This window comes from Podarcis liolepis (genome assembly GCF_965112155.1).
Source record: "Podarcis liolepis genome assembly, chromosome: 15".
Classification (NCBI taxonomy): Eukaryota; Metazoa; Chordata; class Lepidosauria; order Squamata; family Lacertidae; genus Podarcis; species Podarcis liolepis.
The window spans coordinates 32,117,374-32,133,678 of NC_139566.1; the positions used below are offsets into that span (position 1 = coordinate 32,117,374).

Genomic DNA, 16,305 nt, shown 5'->3' on the forward strand with positions numbered 1-16,305 from the left:
TGTTTTTATCCTAGTCAGAGAGCTGCCCTTGGGACTTGGTGATTGGGGGCACGGGAACAGGAGGTCGCTGAGCACTGAGAAGATGGTTCCACAAATCGCAGCGCCTGAAGAGGTGATTATGGGGTAAGGTGATCCCATGAGTAAACTGATGCCAAGACATTAAGGGCTTTATATACCAAGTTGATGCCTTCAACCTGGTTGTGGCTGTGTTTGTACATGCACACACACACACACACACACACACACACACACACACACTCACCAGCTTCCTGCTGCCGAGAGAATTCGGCTGGTGAGGACCGTTTCCCATTCCTTTCCTTCCCGGTTGCACTTTAACCTGCTGAGTTTTGAACCTCCCACTGTGGTGATTTCATTCTCCACTTCAATGTACATGGAGGGATCTGAGCTGACCTGCAAAAGTTGGTTTTCTTAAAATGAAAGCTGAGCAAGAGAAAGTCAAATATATATTCCAATCCAAACAATTAAAAAAACAACACACACACCCTGGAAATTTGAAGGTGCCGTTATCCAGCATCGAAAACGGTAGATTCTTTATTTAAGAACACACATTGCTCAAACACGGTGGCTCATCTGAAATACCAGCCCGTTCATAGCTACTGTATTATGTAGTAATAACTGAAACATTATTAAAAGTGCCTGCCAGCAGCATTATTCAGAATCACCATTATTACCAGGCCCTTCCCATATTTTATTTGCATGTTAAATTTACATACTGATCCTAAAGAACAGCTCTCTGCAGTTTACAACTGCAGACTTGAGAGGAAAGGTAAGGAACAGCATTTAAGTACAGTGGTACCTCTGGATGTGAACGGGATCCGTTCTGGAGCCCTGTTCGCATCCGGAAGCGAATGCAACCCGTGTCTGCGCGTGCGCGGGTCGCGATTCACCGCTTCTGCGCATGACGTCATTTTGACCGTCTGCGCATGCGCGAGCGGCGAAACCCGGAAGTAACGTCGCCGCAGCGCACAACCCGAAAATACTTATCCCGAAGCTACCTCAACCTGAGGTATGACTGTACAGTTAATCTGCTCTGTCAATGCAGTCCAAATCCAAATCTTTATTATTCTGCCAAGGGACAATTGTACAGTACATCCCACCCCCAATAAATCATTTAGGGCATAATACAGCAAAACAGCACATCTGAACTTCCATGCTATACCAATACTTAGCAACAAGGGCTCATTACAAAGGAAGTGAAATGCTACCATTTATAATTTAACCTGATACTTTAACCCAAAGTTAGCAACCAGCTATTATCTGGCTTTTCCCTTTGTTTTCTCGCTACCTCTGTTGTTCTGAACCAAGCTGGCAAGTTAACAGAGAGGCAGTGGGGTGTGGTGGTTAGAGTGTTGGATGAACCTGGGAGACCAGGGCTGAAATCCCCACTGGGCAATGAAGATACTGGGTGACCTCGGGCCAGTCTCTGCCTCTCAGCTGAGCCCCTCTCACGAGGTTGTTTGTGGCGATTAAATGTGGAGAGGGAGAACCCTGTACGCCACCCTGAGCAACTTGGAGAAAAAGGGTGGGTTAGAAATGCAATAAATAAAGCATATGGGATTCAGCTCCATCCTTTTTAATAAGCACGAGCTGAAACGAGGAAGCTGGCCGGATCAAATATGGTTCTCCCCCCCCCTTTTTTTAAATTTAAATTTTATTTCCAAAACCGAAAAAAGAAAAACTGCAAACATCAAATTCAACATCCATATTCATTTTCTAACTTAAACCTATTACATAATTAACTAAATTAAAATATACCTAATTACTCTAAACTTCTCTTTGCTGTATACAAATACAACACAGTTAGAAATTTTATATTAAAGCTTTTATATTATAAATAATATTTCAAATTCCCCTATACCCCCCCGTTCCCCTTCACCCATGTGTGATCTTATTTTATTTTATTTTTACTTCTTCCGTCTTGTTGTGTTGTTATAATTTAATTATTGTTCAGCTGATTTTTTATTCTTTCCTTGCTTACCCCTGCACGTTTTACACATTATCTATTAATATTCCAGTTCCGGAACCATATTTTTTCATATATTCCTTCACTCCCTCCCACTCTTGAATTATTCTCTGATTTGAATGGCCTCTAATAGTTGCCGTCATTTTTGCCATTTCCACAAACTCACAGAGTTTACTTTGCCATTCTAATAATGATGGTATTTTCTCCCCCTTCCAGTTCTTTGCAATCAGTATTCTGGCCGCTGCTGTTGCATAAAGGAATAAATTTTTCTTATCTCTGGGAACGTCCGGATCAAATATGGTTCTATGGGTCCGGCTTGTCGGTGGATGACCAAAATGCCATCTTTTCCCAGTCCCTTTTATACCCCAAACACTTTACTGGGAACCTCTGCCTAGGGAAACTGTGAAGACTTCGCTCCTTATGCTCCGGAGTTTCTGCAGCTGGCTGTCCATGCCAATCCTAGCGCTTCTCTTGGAACTAACCTGCTGTTAACTGCAGAAGAGTCAGTGTAGTTTTTTGGTTTTCTTTATCCAACACTTACTTGCAATGCAAACGATTTCTGAGGGACTGGGGTTGGCAGTTTAAGTGCTAGCGGTGCACTGTGGCAAGCACCATCCTTCTCAGAAGCCAGGATTGCTGGAGACTGAAAGGCAAGAAGGAGAACTCAACCAGGCTGATTGGCGTAAAAACACCTGTGTCCGTTTAATTGCAAACACCAGCTGGAGCCGTTGCCTTCCCACCAAGTGGTCTGTGGAAAGGAATCCAGGAAAGAGAGAAGGAGCAGGAGCAGGTGCACGCTGTAGACTTCACCTGCTTTTCTCCTTCCTGGAAATTCTTTTCCACGAAGCTCTCAGTGAGAAGGGGACATTTTTCCCACCTGCTCTTGCTCCACCAAAAGTTTTGTTTTTTTCATGGTTCTTTACATATCTGTGTGTTTTTGTTTTAAATTAAAGATTTCTTGGTTTACAAATGTATGTACAATGTCTCCTTTTTCAAGTTACATTTTCTACAGATCAGTTTCATCTGTTGAGACATTAGTGTTACATTAGGAAGAAAGGGGGGAAGAGGTGGAGGGGGGAATGGTGAGTGGGGTGGGGTGGCAGTGCTTTTATTCTACTTAGTGTATGTGTAGGGTTTTGTGTCAGCATCACTTGTGTGAGTTCTCTTTACTATTTGCTTGTATTCCTTTGGGGGTGAGAGAGGTTGTGGGTGGCCTAGGGTGTGGCTGGATGTCTTTGACTGGCTGTGGTGAAATTTGTTTCCGTGTGTGCGTGTTTGGATCAGGTTAGCCAGATTGATTCGAATGCTGTTGACAAATTCTTGTCATTGTCTTGTTGGGCTGTGTATGTGATACAGTGGTGCCTCGCAAGACGAAAAGAATCCGTTCTGTGATTCTCTTCGTCTAGCGGTTTTTTTCGTCTTGCGAAGCAAGCCCATTGACGGATTCACGCTATTAGCGGCTTTTAGCGGCTTATCAGCTTATCGGATCAGCTGATAAGCGGCTTAGCGGCTTAGAAAAAGGGGGGGGGAGGAAAAAAAACCAGCAGGAACTCGCAAGACATTGTCGTCTTGCGAAGCAAGCCCATAGGAAATTCGTTTTGCGAAGCACCTCCAAAACGGAAAACTCTTTCGTCTAGCGAGTTTTCCGTCTTGCGAGGCATTCGTCTTGCGCGGCACCACTGTATGTGATAAAAAGTAACCATACCGGGATGACGGCATCTTCTTCTATTTGTCCCTGTGTCAGTTTCAGTTTGTTGGTTAGTTTTTCTAATAAGGTTGTTTCCCACACTATCTGATACCATTGGTCCATGCCATGGGTAGGCAAACTAAGGCCTGGGGGCTGGATCCGACCCAACTGCCCTCTAAATCCGGCCCACGGACAGTCCAGGAACCAACGTGTTTTTACATGAGTAGAACGTGTCCTTTTATTTAAAATGCATCTCTGGGTTATTTGTGGGGCATAGGAATTTGTTCATATTTTTTCCCCAATATATAATCCGGCCCCCCACAAGGTCTGAGGGACAGTGGACCGGCCCCCTGCTGAAAAAAATCTGCTGGCCCCTCGTCTATGCTTACTCCTGACAGGTCTCTCCAGTGTCTGGCTATGATGTTTCTGGCTGCTGAGAGTAGGTGGGCTATGAGCTCTTTGTGTATTTGGTAAAGGATGTGCCACTTCAAGGTTGCCAGTCAAAAGACAGGATGCAAATCGAGTACAGATACAGTGGTGCCCCACAAGACGAATGCCTCGCAAGACGGAAAACCCGCTAGACGAAAGGGTTTTCCGTTTTGGAGGTGCTTCGCAAAACGAAATCTCCTATGGGCTTGCTTCGCAAGACGACAATGTCTTGCGAGTTCCTGCGGGTTTTTTTCCCTCCCCCCCTTTTTCTAAGCCGCTAAGCTGCTTATCAGTGTGGTGTAGTGGTTAAGAGCGGTAGTCATGTAATCTGGGGAACCGGGTTTGTGTCTCCGCTCCTCCACATGCAGCTGCTGGGTGACCTTGGGCCAGTCACACTTCTTTGAAGTCTCTCAGCCCCACTCACCTCACAGAGTGTTTGTTGTGGGGGAGGAAGGGAAAGGAGATTGTTAGCCGCTTTGAGACTCCTGAAGGGGAGTGAAAGGCGGGATATCAAATCCAAACTCTTCTTCTTCTTCTTCTTCTTATCCGATCAGCAGATAAGCCGCTAAAAGCCGCTAATAGCGCTAATAGCGCTAATCCGTCAATGGGCTTGCTTCGCAAGATGAAAAAACCGCTAGATGAAGAGAATCACAGAACGGATTCTTTTCGTCTTGCGAGGCACCACTGTAAATATTTTTTTTCATAAGCAAATGAACAAGAGAAGATGACAGGCACCCCAGTTACCTGAACTGTTAGAGTAACGGGCATCAGTCTTGAGTCCTTTCGAGGCCTGCCTTTCTTCTTCTTTTCTACTTCAAGGTCCAGTTTACGCTTGGACAGAATCATAGGCTTGGCTGGGATCTTTTCCTCACTGTCGCTGCTACTCTCCAAGATATCCTTAGGTTTGCTTTCCCTAATCGAGTTCTGCTCCTTCAATCTGCAAGGGAAACACAGGGTTACTCGACAAAGTTTCAAAAGCAGTTTCTGGGCTGGTTCGTGGGGGTGGGAGTGGCCTAATGATTAAGAATCCACACGTTTTCAAACAACATTTGGAGACGTTTAATTTAGAGAAATGGCAGAGAAGACATGACAGAAGTACATAAAATTGTGCTTGGTGTTGGGACAGTGGATAGAGAAACGTTTTCCCCCCCTTCTCTCACAACACTAGAACTCAGGACCATCCGATGAAGTGGAACCCTGGACAATTCAGGGCAGACAAAGTACATTCGTACCTTGGATCTCAAACGCCTTGGCTCCCGAACAAATAGGCTCCTGAACAATCGAAACCCGGAAGTGAGTGTTCTGCTTTTTGAACGGTTTTCAGAAGCCGAACGTCCGGCGCAGCTTCCGATTGGCTGCAGGACACTCCTGTAGCCAATCGAAAGCCGCACATTGGTTTTCGAACGGTTCCGGGAGTCAGACGGACTCCCAGAATGCATTCTGTTCAAGAACCAAGGTACGACTGTACTTTTTCACGTAGCGCACAGTAGAATTACGGAGATCACTCCAACAAGAAGTAGTGATGGTTATCAATTTAGACGGCCTTAAAAGATGGTTATAGACAAATTCCACGCAGGCTAAAGCTACCAATGGCTACTGGCCATGAGGACTAGGTTCTTCTCCCTCCACTGTTGGGGGCAGTAAGCCTCTGAACGCCAGTCGTTGGGAATCAGAAGTGGTGAGACCGCCGTTGCACTCAGCTCCTGCTTTTGGGCTTCCCATACACACTGGGTTGGCCACTTTGAGAACAGGATGTTGACTAGGTGGGCTAATGGCCAGGTTCAGCAGCAAGCACTTTGGATGTAGTGTTAGCAGCAGCAGTAAGGACAAAATAAAGGTAAAGGTAAAGGTACACCTGACCTTTAGGTCCAGTCGTGGCCAACTCTGGGGTTGCGGCGCTCATCTCGCTTTATTGGCCGAGGGAGCTGGCGTACAGCTTCCAGGTCATGTGGCCAGCAGGACTAAGCCGTTTCTGGCGAACCAGAGCAGCGCAGGGAAATGGTGTTTACCTTCCCGCCAGAGTGGTACCTATTTATCTACTTGCACTTTCACGTGCTTTCGAACTGCTAGGTTGGCAGGAGCAGGGACCAAGCAACAGGAGCTCACCCCATCGCGGGGATTCGAACTGCCGACCTTCTGATCGGCAAGTCCTAGGCTCTGTGGTTTAACCCACAGCGCCACCCGCATCCCGACAAAATGCACTACTCTAAACATGGTGGGAACGGCCATCCCATTCAGGACACAAATTGGCTGAAACCTAAATGGCCAGTTACAGCTCAGATGCAACAGATGCTTCAGATCAGGAACAAGGAACCTGGGAACCTTTGGCCTTGCTGATGCAAGTTTAATCTGGTGTCCAACCACATATGGGCAGCCACAGCTTCTCTGTCCCAGCTAGAGATCCTGTGGTCTGAATATGGGACAAAGCACGTGCTTTGCCCTGACCTAGCCACTGTGATCCATGCGACGGTCACCTCCAGACTGGATTATTGTAACTCGCTCTATGTGGGGCTGCCCTTGAGACTGACCCAGGAACTCCAGCGGGTGCAGAATGCCATGGCAAGACTCCTTACGGGGTCCTCGCTGTGGGATCACATTCACCCAGTGCTATACCAGCTGCACTGGCTCCCGGTAGAGTACAGGATCAGGTTTAAGGTGCTGGTTTTTACCTTTAAAGCCCTATACGGCCTAGGACCCTCGTACCTACGGGACCGCCTCTCCTGGTATGTCCCACGGAGGACCTTACGGTCTTCAAACAAAAACGTCTTGGAGTTCCTGGGCCACAGAGAGGTTAGGCTGGCCTCAACCAGAGCCAGGGCTTTTTTGGCTGTGGCTCCGATCTGGTGGAATGCTCTGTCACAAGAGACTAGGGCCCTGCAGGACTTGACATCTTTCCACAGGGCCTGCAAGACGGAGCTGTTCCACCAGGCCTTTGGTCAGGGCACAGCCTGACCCCCTCCTTTGGCAATCCTCACAGAACTCTAGCCCAATGGTTGCCATTAATCTGATTTGAACTGATTTTATAATGAAATGCTGTATCATTTTACTGTTGTTAGCAGCTCTGAGCCTGGCTTCGGCTGGGGAGGGCGGGATAGAAATAAAATATTTATTTATTTATTTATTTATTTATTATTATTATTATTATTATTATTATTATTATTATTATTATTATTATTATTATTATTATTATTACTATTATTACTATTATTATTATTATTATTTTATATGGTCTTTAGGTGAAAACTAGGCCTTAATGGCTACAAATGCACACAGGGACAGTCTCCTGAAAAACAGAGGAAGACTGCAATGTGGTATGATTACAAAGCATTCTTATATATTTCTGTGTACATATTTCAGGAATCTTCTAGCTCCTCTGAATACCCTTCACTAACTTTCCATTTTTAATAATATGTGATTGAATACATTCTTCAATGTCCTTCTTTATTAACTTCTGAATAAACATGCATTCTTCAGTGTCTTCATTCATTAACTTTTGATTAATTGTCTTATTCATTAGTTGTTTCTTCCTTGCTCAGTAGCCTAAGGTTAATTATTACGTTCTGCCTAGCTGATTTATTGCATTCCTATAACGTGCCACAGTGCAGGTTTCCATGGTTATTGCCCATATACAATTTTTTTTCTGCTGGGAAGGGTTAGCAAATGTTCATTTGCATGTACCAGGCTACACAACAAGAAAACGGAGTCTTAAGATAGTGCAACTTTGGAGGAAGTGGAATCTCCTCCTTCACTCTCACCTGGGCACAGCTCATTCCTCACCTGTCTATGGCAATCTGATTTGTGTGTGTTATGGCAGAAGTCCCTGAGGTGGCTTTGGATCGCTCCGTGAACCTCGAATCAAACGCTTTCATTGGCTCTATCTTGGAAGAGGCCGGCAGCACAGAGGGCGAAGATGCAGGTGGAGCAGCTGAAGCAGAGGTAGCATTTACACTGTAAAAAAAAGGAGGGGAAAGCTGAGTTGGGGCAATATATATTGGGGGGGGGGGAGTGTTCTACAGGCCAACAAAACAACAAAACGAAAGTTCACAAGCAGTGGAAAATGGCGACATCAATCCCCATTGTTTCACATCAGTCCCCAGGATGGAAGCTGTTTTTCATCCTAACATGGTACATCTTGGGTAAAGTGTCCCCTTCTGCCCCTCTGGGTAATTGGAAGGGCCTCCAGCTGAGTGAAGAGAACTGGAATGAAGCCACTGGAAGCCAGTGACTTGCCTTGTCCATGTCTTCCAGGTACTTCTTTGGGAAGTTGCAGATAGGTAGCCGTGTTGGTCTGCCATAGTCAAAATAAAAAAATTCCTTCCAGTAGCACCTTAAAGACCAACTAAGTTAGTTCTTGGTATGAGCTTTCGTGTGCATGCACACTTCTTCAGATTCTTCAGGTATCTGAAGAAGTGTGCATGCACACGAAAGCTCATACCAAGAACTAACTTAGTTGGTCTTTAAGGTGCTACTGGAAGGAAATTTTTTCTTTTTCTTTGGGAAGGTTATTTTTAAATTTCATTTTATGAAATTACAGTGGTACCTTGGTCCTCAAACTTAACCCGTTCTGGAAGTCCGCTTGACTCCCGAAACCATTCAAAAACCAAGGTGTGGCTTCCAATTGGCTGCAGGAGCTTCCTGCACTCAAGAGGAAGCCACGTTGGATGTTCAGCTTCCAAAAAACGTTGGCAAACCGGAACACTTACTTCTGGGTTTGCGGCATTCAGGAGCAGATTTGTTTGACAACTAAGCCATTCTAGAACCAAGGTACCCCTGTATATAAAACAGGGAGAACAATTATAACAACGGGCAAAAATTAAAAGATGAAAAAGGAAACTATAAAATGCGTATGCGGGATGAGTAGTTGCACGTGAGTTAAAATAACAAAGGGAAAGTAAAGACTATCAACTTCCAACAGAGCATCAGGTATAGTTCTAGAATTGCCAGGCTTGTGATGAAGGTACTTTTGACACCTCTGCATCTAGCACTTTGCATACTAGCAGTTGTAGGAAATCCGGCTGGTGTTTTCTACACTTCTCACTTCTGACAAAGTGGCTGGTGATTATATCACCATGAATTCCCGACTGCACTGGAAAGCGTTTACTGTATCTGACTCCAGCTTATGTATTTAAACAACTGATAAGTAATACCAACCGATATTGTGTTAGAGTGTGGGATACTGCCACATAGACCAATGGTCTGACTCCATATAAGGCAACTTTCTATGTTCCTAGACTATTTTTGTGACAAACTTAAAATGTTATCAAGTTGGCAAGTGATGCAAGCAGGTGTGCAACCCTTAATGGGTCTGTGTGTGCTTTTGAGAATCCCACAAAGTTAAGACTGCACACACATACACCATACATTCAAAGCACATGGCTTATCCAATAGAATCCTGGGGATTGTAGTTTACCTTTCAGAGTTACCCTTAACAAACTACTGTTCCCAGAATTCTTGGGAGTGTTGCTGTTGTGTGTTTTAAATGCATTGTTCGTACACAGCCTCAGTTTATGATTACAGTATTTTTTGCTCTATAAGATGCACTTTTCCCCTCCTAAAAAGTAAGGGGAAATGTGTGTGCGTCTTATGGAGCGAATGCAGGCTGCGCAAGCTTTCGCTGAAGCCAGGAGAGCAAGAGGGATTGGTGTGCCCTGATCCCTCTTGCTCTCCTGGCTTCAGGGACAGCCTCCCGAAGCCTCCTGAGCAGAGCGGGAGCGCTCCCCACTGTGCTCAGGAGGCTTCGCGTTGCTTTTGCTGAAGCCAGGAGAGCAAAAGGGATCGATCTCTCTTGCTCTCCTGGCTTCGCTTCGCTGGAGAGCCACTGCGCAGCTTTCCCTCTCTGCGCAGCGCCCCTTCAGCAAAGCGGGAGGAGAAACAGAGCCCCTTCCGTTTCTCCTCCCACTTTGCTGGAGAGGCGCTGAGCAGAGAGAACATTTTTTTCTTGTTCTCCTCCTCTAGAACTAGGTGCGTCTTATGGTCGGGTGCATCTTATAGAGCGAAAAATACGGCAGTGGTTAAGTGGTGTCTGACTATTTCCCTGTAACCATTTAACATAGTCCCAAGAGAGATTTTCCCCCCCGTTCTGTTGCGTTGTTAGAACTACACAGAATGTTTTTTGTTCAAACACATTTTCAGATCACTGAGGATCAGTGAGAGGCAATATGAAAGTTATTGCCGTGATGGGCTCATTCAGAAACACAAAATCATAGCTAACAAGAGTCGCAGAGCGACCGACATGCAGTACATGGACAGAGCCCCCAAGTCACAAAAAGTTAGAAGACGAGATCTCCGTTGCCCAGTACTGACCCATCTTTGTTGCCTGCGTCTTCGGTTGGTTTAACACTCACTGCCACCGGCTCTAAGGCAGGTTTAGACGTGCAGAGGATATTGGTTGCATTGTAATCTAATGACATCAGCTGATTGGATTGAGAAGCTGACATCATTGAGCCTGCTAAGGATCCAGATATAGGAATACTATTGAAAAAAGCTGTAGAAAAATCTCTGTTTTTCGGGGGGGAAACAAACAGACAACAGTCAAGAGATTAGCTGGATTATATACGTGCCACATAATCGAAGGTGTATACATTTTAAACACAAATGTATGCATTGAATTATATAATAAAAAGGAGGAAGAGATTGTATCTAAAGTAGCACTAAGAGACACGTTCGATCATCACAAAGATTTATGCAGCATGCAGAGTCAGAGGTGAGTACATCAACCTCCTTCTGGGATTCTCAGCATATCTGAGTCACACAATCAGAAATGGCTGCGTTCGATTTGGCATTGCCATTTTCAGCATTGTAGCAACTGCCCCCCACCCTTGTGGTGTCAGAAACAGTCGGAGGCTACCAGTTCATGCAGGGAACTTGAAATTCCTGGGAAGTCTTCCCAAGGGTAGCCCCAGGTACAGTACACCGCAGTAGTCAATGGGTTTGGGAGTTACCAGGGTGTGAGCAACAGCAACCAACCTGCAGACCCTGAAAGAACCTAAACTGCTTAGGTCTAGGTTATCTGAAGAACTTGCACAGGGCTTCTGCTTACATAAGTCATTAGCTGACTCTCACCCTGAATCTTTAAGAAGCATCAATAACTTAGAAAAAGTACATACATCAAAAGACAAGTTGCAGAGTAATATAGAAGTATTTTCACAACAGGAAGACATGAGGGTTTCTTTTTAAGTATACAAATGATTTAAGAAAATCATTTTAAGTATACAAATGATTTAAGTATACAAATGATTTAAGAAAATCTCAACGGAAGAAAATATAAAACCTGTCATTTTATATTTCATAGATAGATAGATAGATAGATAGATAGATATAGAGAGAGAGATAGATACGGGTGGCGCTGTGGTCTAAACCACTGAGCCTAGGGCTTGCCGATCAGAAGGTTGGCGGTTAGAATCCCTGCGACGGGGTGAGCTCCCGTTGATCGGTCCCTGCTCCTGCCCACCTAGCAGTTTGAAAGCACATCAAAGTGCAAGTAGATAAATATGTACCACTCCGGCGGGAAGGTAAACGGCGTTTCCGCTCCAGCGTTTCTGTGCACTGCTCCGGTTCGCCAGAAGCGGCTTAGTCATGCTGGTCACATGACTCGGAAGCTAACTGCAGACAAACGCCGGCTCCCTCGGCCTATAGAGTGAGAGGAATATATATACACACACATACAGACATACATACCCAGTATCCAGCTGAGCTATACAGAGAGGTGTGATTCTTCTCCGTCCATCTGCTGTCCGAGTCTCAACTTGTTTCTTTAAAAGATTCTGTTGGGGGGAAAGATGGCTGTTGGAACTTTTGCTTGTAATTGCTATAAAGGCCTATTGCAAAGCATCAAAAGTCTATAAACTGGACATTTTGTTTATTCAGTTTGTTAAAATACTCCTACCGCTCCCACTCATATAAAACAACAAGGCCGCATAGGACCTTTACAATAAAACAGTTATAATAAAATGTAAGGTACCATAAAGAGAATACAAAATAATAATGATAGCCGGCTCATCATAAGAAAATTTGAGCAGGTAAATAGGCCTATTGTGATGAAAAAAGGCTTGAGGAGCTGTCTGTAAGTTAGCACTGATTACGCCTGCTGAATCTCCGAGAGCCCAAGTCCAAAACTCTGGATAAGCCCACTCCGCAGTTTCATGTAGATGTTAAATATCATAGGTGGTTTTCAACCCGCATGCTGTGGCACCCTGGGATCCCTTGAATGATGGTCAGGGGTGCTGTGGGCAACACTGGCCTCTGTCCCTCTTTCCTTCATTCCCTCTCTCTGATGCCCTCTTGTGTCTCTGCGTCTCAAAGGCTTGCACAGCTGTTTGTTGCAGCAGCCTTGGCTGCAAACTCTGTAGGCGAATGGTGTCTCTGGGGCTGGCCAGGGGGTGCTGGTTGCTAGGAACCGAGGCAGCCTTGGAGTAAGCAAGCAAGCAGGCGAGGGAGCCCAGCTAGCAAGCCCACCAGCTCTTGCTGTTGGGAATGGACAGACAAGTACCAGACGCCTGTGGGGCAGTGTGAGGAGGCACCTCTCTTTGGGGCGGGGCGGGGGGGGGGGCAGCTCAGAGACCAGAGGATGGCAGGGGCTGCCCAGAGGGGAGAGGAGACTGAGAGAACACTCCACCAGGGTGTTCAAAAAAGGGTGAGAGGCTGCCAGCTCTGTAGGCAAGGGGTGACATTACTGGACTCCTGAGCCCCACAGTGGTGACGCAGAAAGAATGTACAGTGGTACCTCGGGTTACAGATGCTTCAGGTTACAGACTCCACTAACCCGGAAATAGTACCTCAGATTAAGAACTTTGCTTCAGGATGAGAACAGAAATTGGGCGGCGGCAGCACAATGGCGGGAGGCCCCATTAGCTAAAGTGGTACCTCAGGTTAAGAACCGTTTCATGTTAAGAACGGGCCTCCGGAATGAATTAAGTTCTTAACCTGAGGTACCACTGTAGCTGGTCAAGGGAGCGGTGGATTCAAAAAGGTTGAAAACCTCGAACGTCAGGGATAAAACTGAACCCTGAGGAACCACACACCCTTAACTCGGACAGCAGCTCCAGTAGGATACCACGGTCAATGATATCAAAAGCCACTGAGAGGTAAGGAGAATGAAGAGGAACACATTTCCCCTGCCTCTGTCCCGACAGAGGTCATCATACAGAAGAAGAAGAAGAAGAAGAGTTTGGATTTGATATCCCGCCTTTCACTCCCTTTAAGGAGTCTCAAAGCGGCTAACATTCTCCTTTCCCTGCCTCCCCCACAACAAACACTCTGTGAGGTGAGTGGGGCTGGGAGACTTCAGAGAAGTGTGACTGGCCCAAGGTCACCCAGCAGCTGCATGTGGAGGAGCAGGGAAGCGAACACGGTTCCCCAGATTACGAGACTACCACTCTTAACCACTACACCACAGGGCCACCAAAGCAGTTTCTGAGCCAAAACCCGGCCTAAACCCAGATTGAAATGGATCTAAGAAATGACTGAATCACTCAATGCCTCACCAAGGCTCCAGTTGTCCATGTCACAGCCTCCCCAGGACTAAGCATGAGTGGCTGGAGGTCTGTGTAAATGACACATGGGAACCACACCAAGAACCCTTCTGTGCTGTGTCAAGGAGGAGCCAGATGCCAAACTCCCCTTTTGCAAAGGTGACATGAAGGAAAAGAACCACCGTCAGAGTCACCTACCTTCCTAATGTCTTCCAAGCTCTCCCCATTCACCATGCTTGCTACTTTAGGTGCTGCTGCTGAGCCAGCTGCGTCTCTCGCTGCTTCGTTCTTCTTTTCCACCTGCTGCTGCCTTTGCTGGTACTTCAGCATCTCTGGATTCTCAATGATAGCAGTAGACAGGTGTGCCTCGGTCATTATAGCCAAGCTCTTGCCATAAGTGGTCTGGTGGATGTTGCTCTAAGGGGCGCAAAGGTCAGAACACAAAAGCAGCCGCTTAAACTGCGTGCACGAATCTTGATCAAAAATGACAAAGGACTCGGGCAACGGACTGAATATCCAAATAATGCAGAAACCTTCAGCTGTACTGACTCATTTATTTCCGGCTGCATTTGTCTGCCGGCTTTCACCATTATTTAGAAATGATTCAGGTGCTATGCAAAAAGAAAGGCAGGAGACGGACTCTGAGAAAGAGGTTTAGAGTATGCAGACAGGAGGGACCAGAAGAGCAGAAAAGACAGTAGACTAAGGAAAAGCAAGAGATAAATGAGAATTTCTGAATGAAGCGATGGAGGACATTTCAAACACCAATGATTCTGTAGACTGAGCATGCAAAGCATGTACAACCCTACTAAGCTAGCCTTCTCCAGCCTAGTGCCTGCAGATATTTTGGACAGCAAAATCCATTACCCCTGCCCAGTGGCCATACTGGGTGGGGGTGATTCCAAAGCATCTGCCAGCGGCCAGGTTGAGGAATGCTGCGCTGAGCTAATGGACACCCCCTTTCAATGATGGCAGAAAAAGCAAAGAAGACTTGAAAAGCATAGGGATGTACACAAAAAAACAACAGGCATCTGTTGAGTGCAGGAATACAGTGGTGCCCCGCAAGACGAATGCCTCGCAAGACGGAAAACTCGCTAGACGAAAGGGTTTTCCGTTTTTGAGCTGCTTCGCAAAACGAATTTCCTATGGGCTTGCTTTGCAAGACGACAATGTCTTGCGAGTTCCTGCTGGTTTTTTCCCCTCCCCCCCTTTTTCTAAGCCGCTAAGCCGCTTATCAGCTGATCCGATAAGCCGATAAGCCGCTAAAAGACGCTAATAGCGCTAATCCACTAATCCGTCAATGGGCTTGCTTCGCAAGACGAAAAAACCGCTAGACGAAGAGAATCACAGAACGGATTCTTTTCGTCTTGCGAGGCACCACTGTACATGCACATAACCTGTTTATAGTGCACCTGCCACATTTTCCCAGCTGTGATCCAAAGGATGTGTTAGAACTGGCAACATGACCCCCACCCTGGCAACAAAAGGTTCTCCCAGATGCGACTGATCAGCACAGTTCTAACCATGTCTACTCAGAATCCAATCGGGATTACTCCCAGGTAAATGAAGTTAGGGCTGCAGCCTTAATTAGCAAGCCCATCCAAAATACCGCAGGGTTATATGGCTTTAGTAGAAATGTTATAAGGAATTAAGTATAAATAGATTAATAGAATATTAAAGGGGAAAAAATAAGGCAAGAATGTGTTAAGATAATTATAGGATAGAAAACAGAGGAAGATGGAAAGGAATTGCTGAAACAATTAATAGAAGTGGAATACAAAAAGGGAGGTGCGAGGAGGTCGTTGAGATAAGTGAATGAAAGATAAGATATTGAAATTGTTTGATGTGTTTTAAACTGTTTTTGTTTTGTTTTGTTAGTTTAATGTGTTAGTGTTATGTAGTGTTTGTGTATTGTATTGTATTGTTCTTTTTTTGTAGTGTTTAAATTGTTGGAAAAGTAATAAATATTATTTTTTTTTTAAATAAAATAGCGCAGGGTACCTTCTCTTCCTCGCTCAGAGGGTCGCCAAGCTCATCTTGGGAAAAATCCAAAAATGCTACTGATCCATCCATGGAGCACACCAAGATGCCAAGCCCATTTAAGGTCCTGGGAAGACAAAGATGGAGGATTTTGATTAGTACCTTAGACTGGAGAGAACAGCTCATGTAACTGGAAGACCAGCGGTTTGGTGGGATGTAGTTAACCTGCTGGCAAGCCCAGAAACACACACACACACACACACACACACACACACACAAGTTCTCACATCAACCAGCCCGCAAAATTATCAGGCATCCTGAATGATATTCCTGAGAAACTTGGCAAACCCAAGCAGCGTGCAGTATGCTTTCTGAGCCCAAGTACTCATCATATCCTGGGAGCTGCTGTAGAAGTTGCTCCTTCCTGCAATGCCAGGATTAACATGGGGAGACCCAAGCACAGTGGGAGAAGTCCTCCTTGCAGCCCCTCCTCGTGCCAGCATGAGCCAAAGTTAACCGCTAGCAGAGTGAAACTCCACATGGCAGGTCTGGAACTTCTAACATGACCCTGGCGGAGCGGGAAACAGTGGCACTGCAGAAGCTCTCATGCCATCGAGGCAACAGGAATACCCAGACCTAACTTCCCTACTACTGAAGAAAGTCTTGCAGAAGATAAATGGGTGTTCAAATACCGCAGCAGGGAGCAGGATGAGAAACTCTAAGTTCTGGCCTTTTTTTGCATGTGCTTTTCAGGT

The 16,305-nt window shown here is 45.7% G+C and overlaps 1 protein-coding gene across 1 annotated transcript in view; it reads right to left on the reverse strand.

The window, feature by feature from the left end:
- The window catches only part of HIRA (histone cell cycle regulator), a 61,522-nt gene that overhangs the window by 12,515 nt on the left and 32,702 nt on the right, over window positions 1–16,305 (reverse strand). Inside the window, exons 11-18 of the mRNA XM_083478993.1 lie at window positions 15,572–15,677; window positions 13,769–13,987; window positions 11,778–11,863; window positions 10,404–10,598; window positions 7,878–8,048; window positions 4,845–5,037; window positions 2,526–2,627; window positions 263–411 (exon numbers count right to left, since the gene is read on the reverse strand). Of these exons, the coding sequence (XP_083335119.1) occupies window positions 263–411; window positions 2,526–2,627; window positions 4,845–5,037; window positions 7,878–8,048; window positions 10,404–10,598; window positions 11,778–11,863; window positions 13,769–13,987; window positions 15,572–15,677 (1,221 nt within the window). The remainder of the gene's footprint in view (window positions 1–262; window positions 412–2,525; window positions 2,628–4,844; window positions 5,038–7,877; window positions 8,049–10,403; window positions 10,599–11,777; window positions 11,864–13,768; window positions 13,988–15,571; window positions 15,678–16,305) is intronic.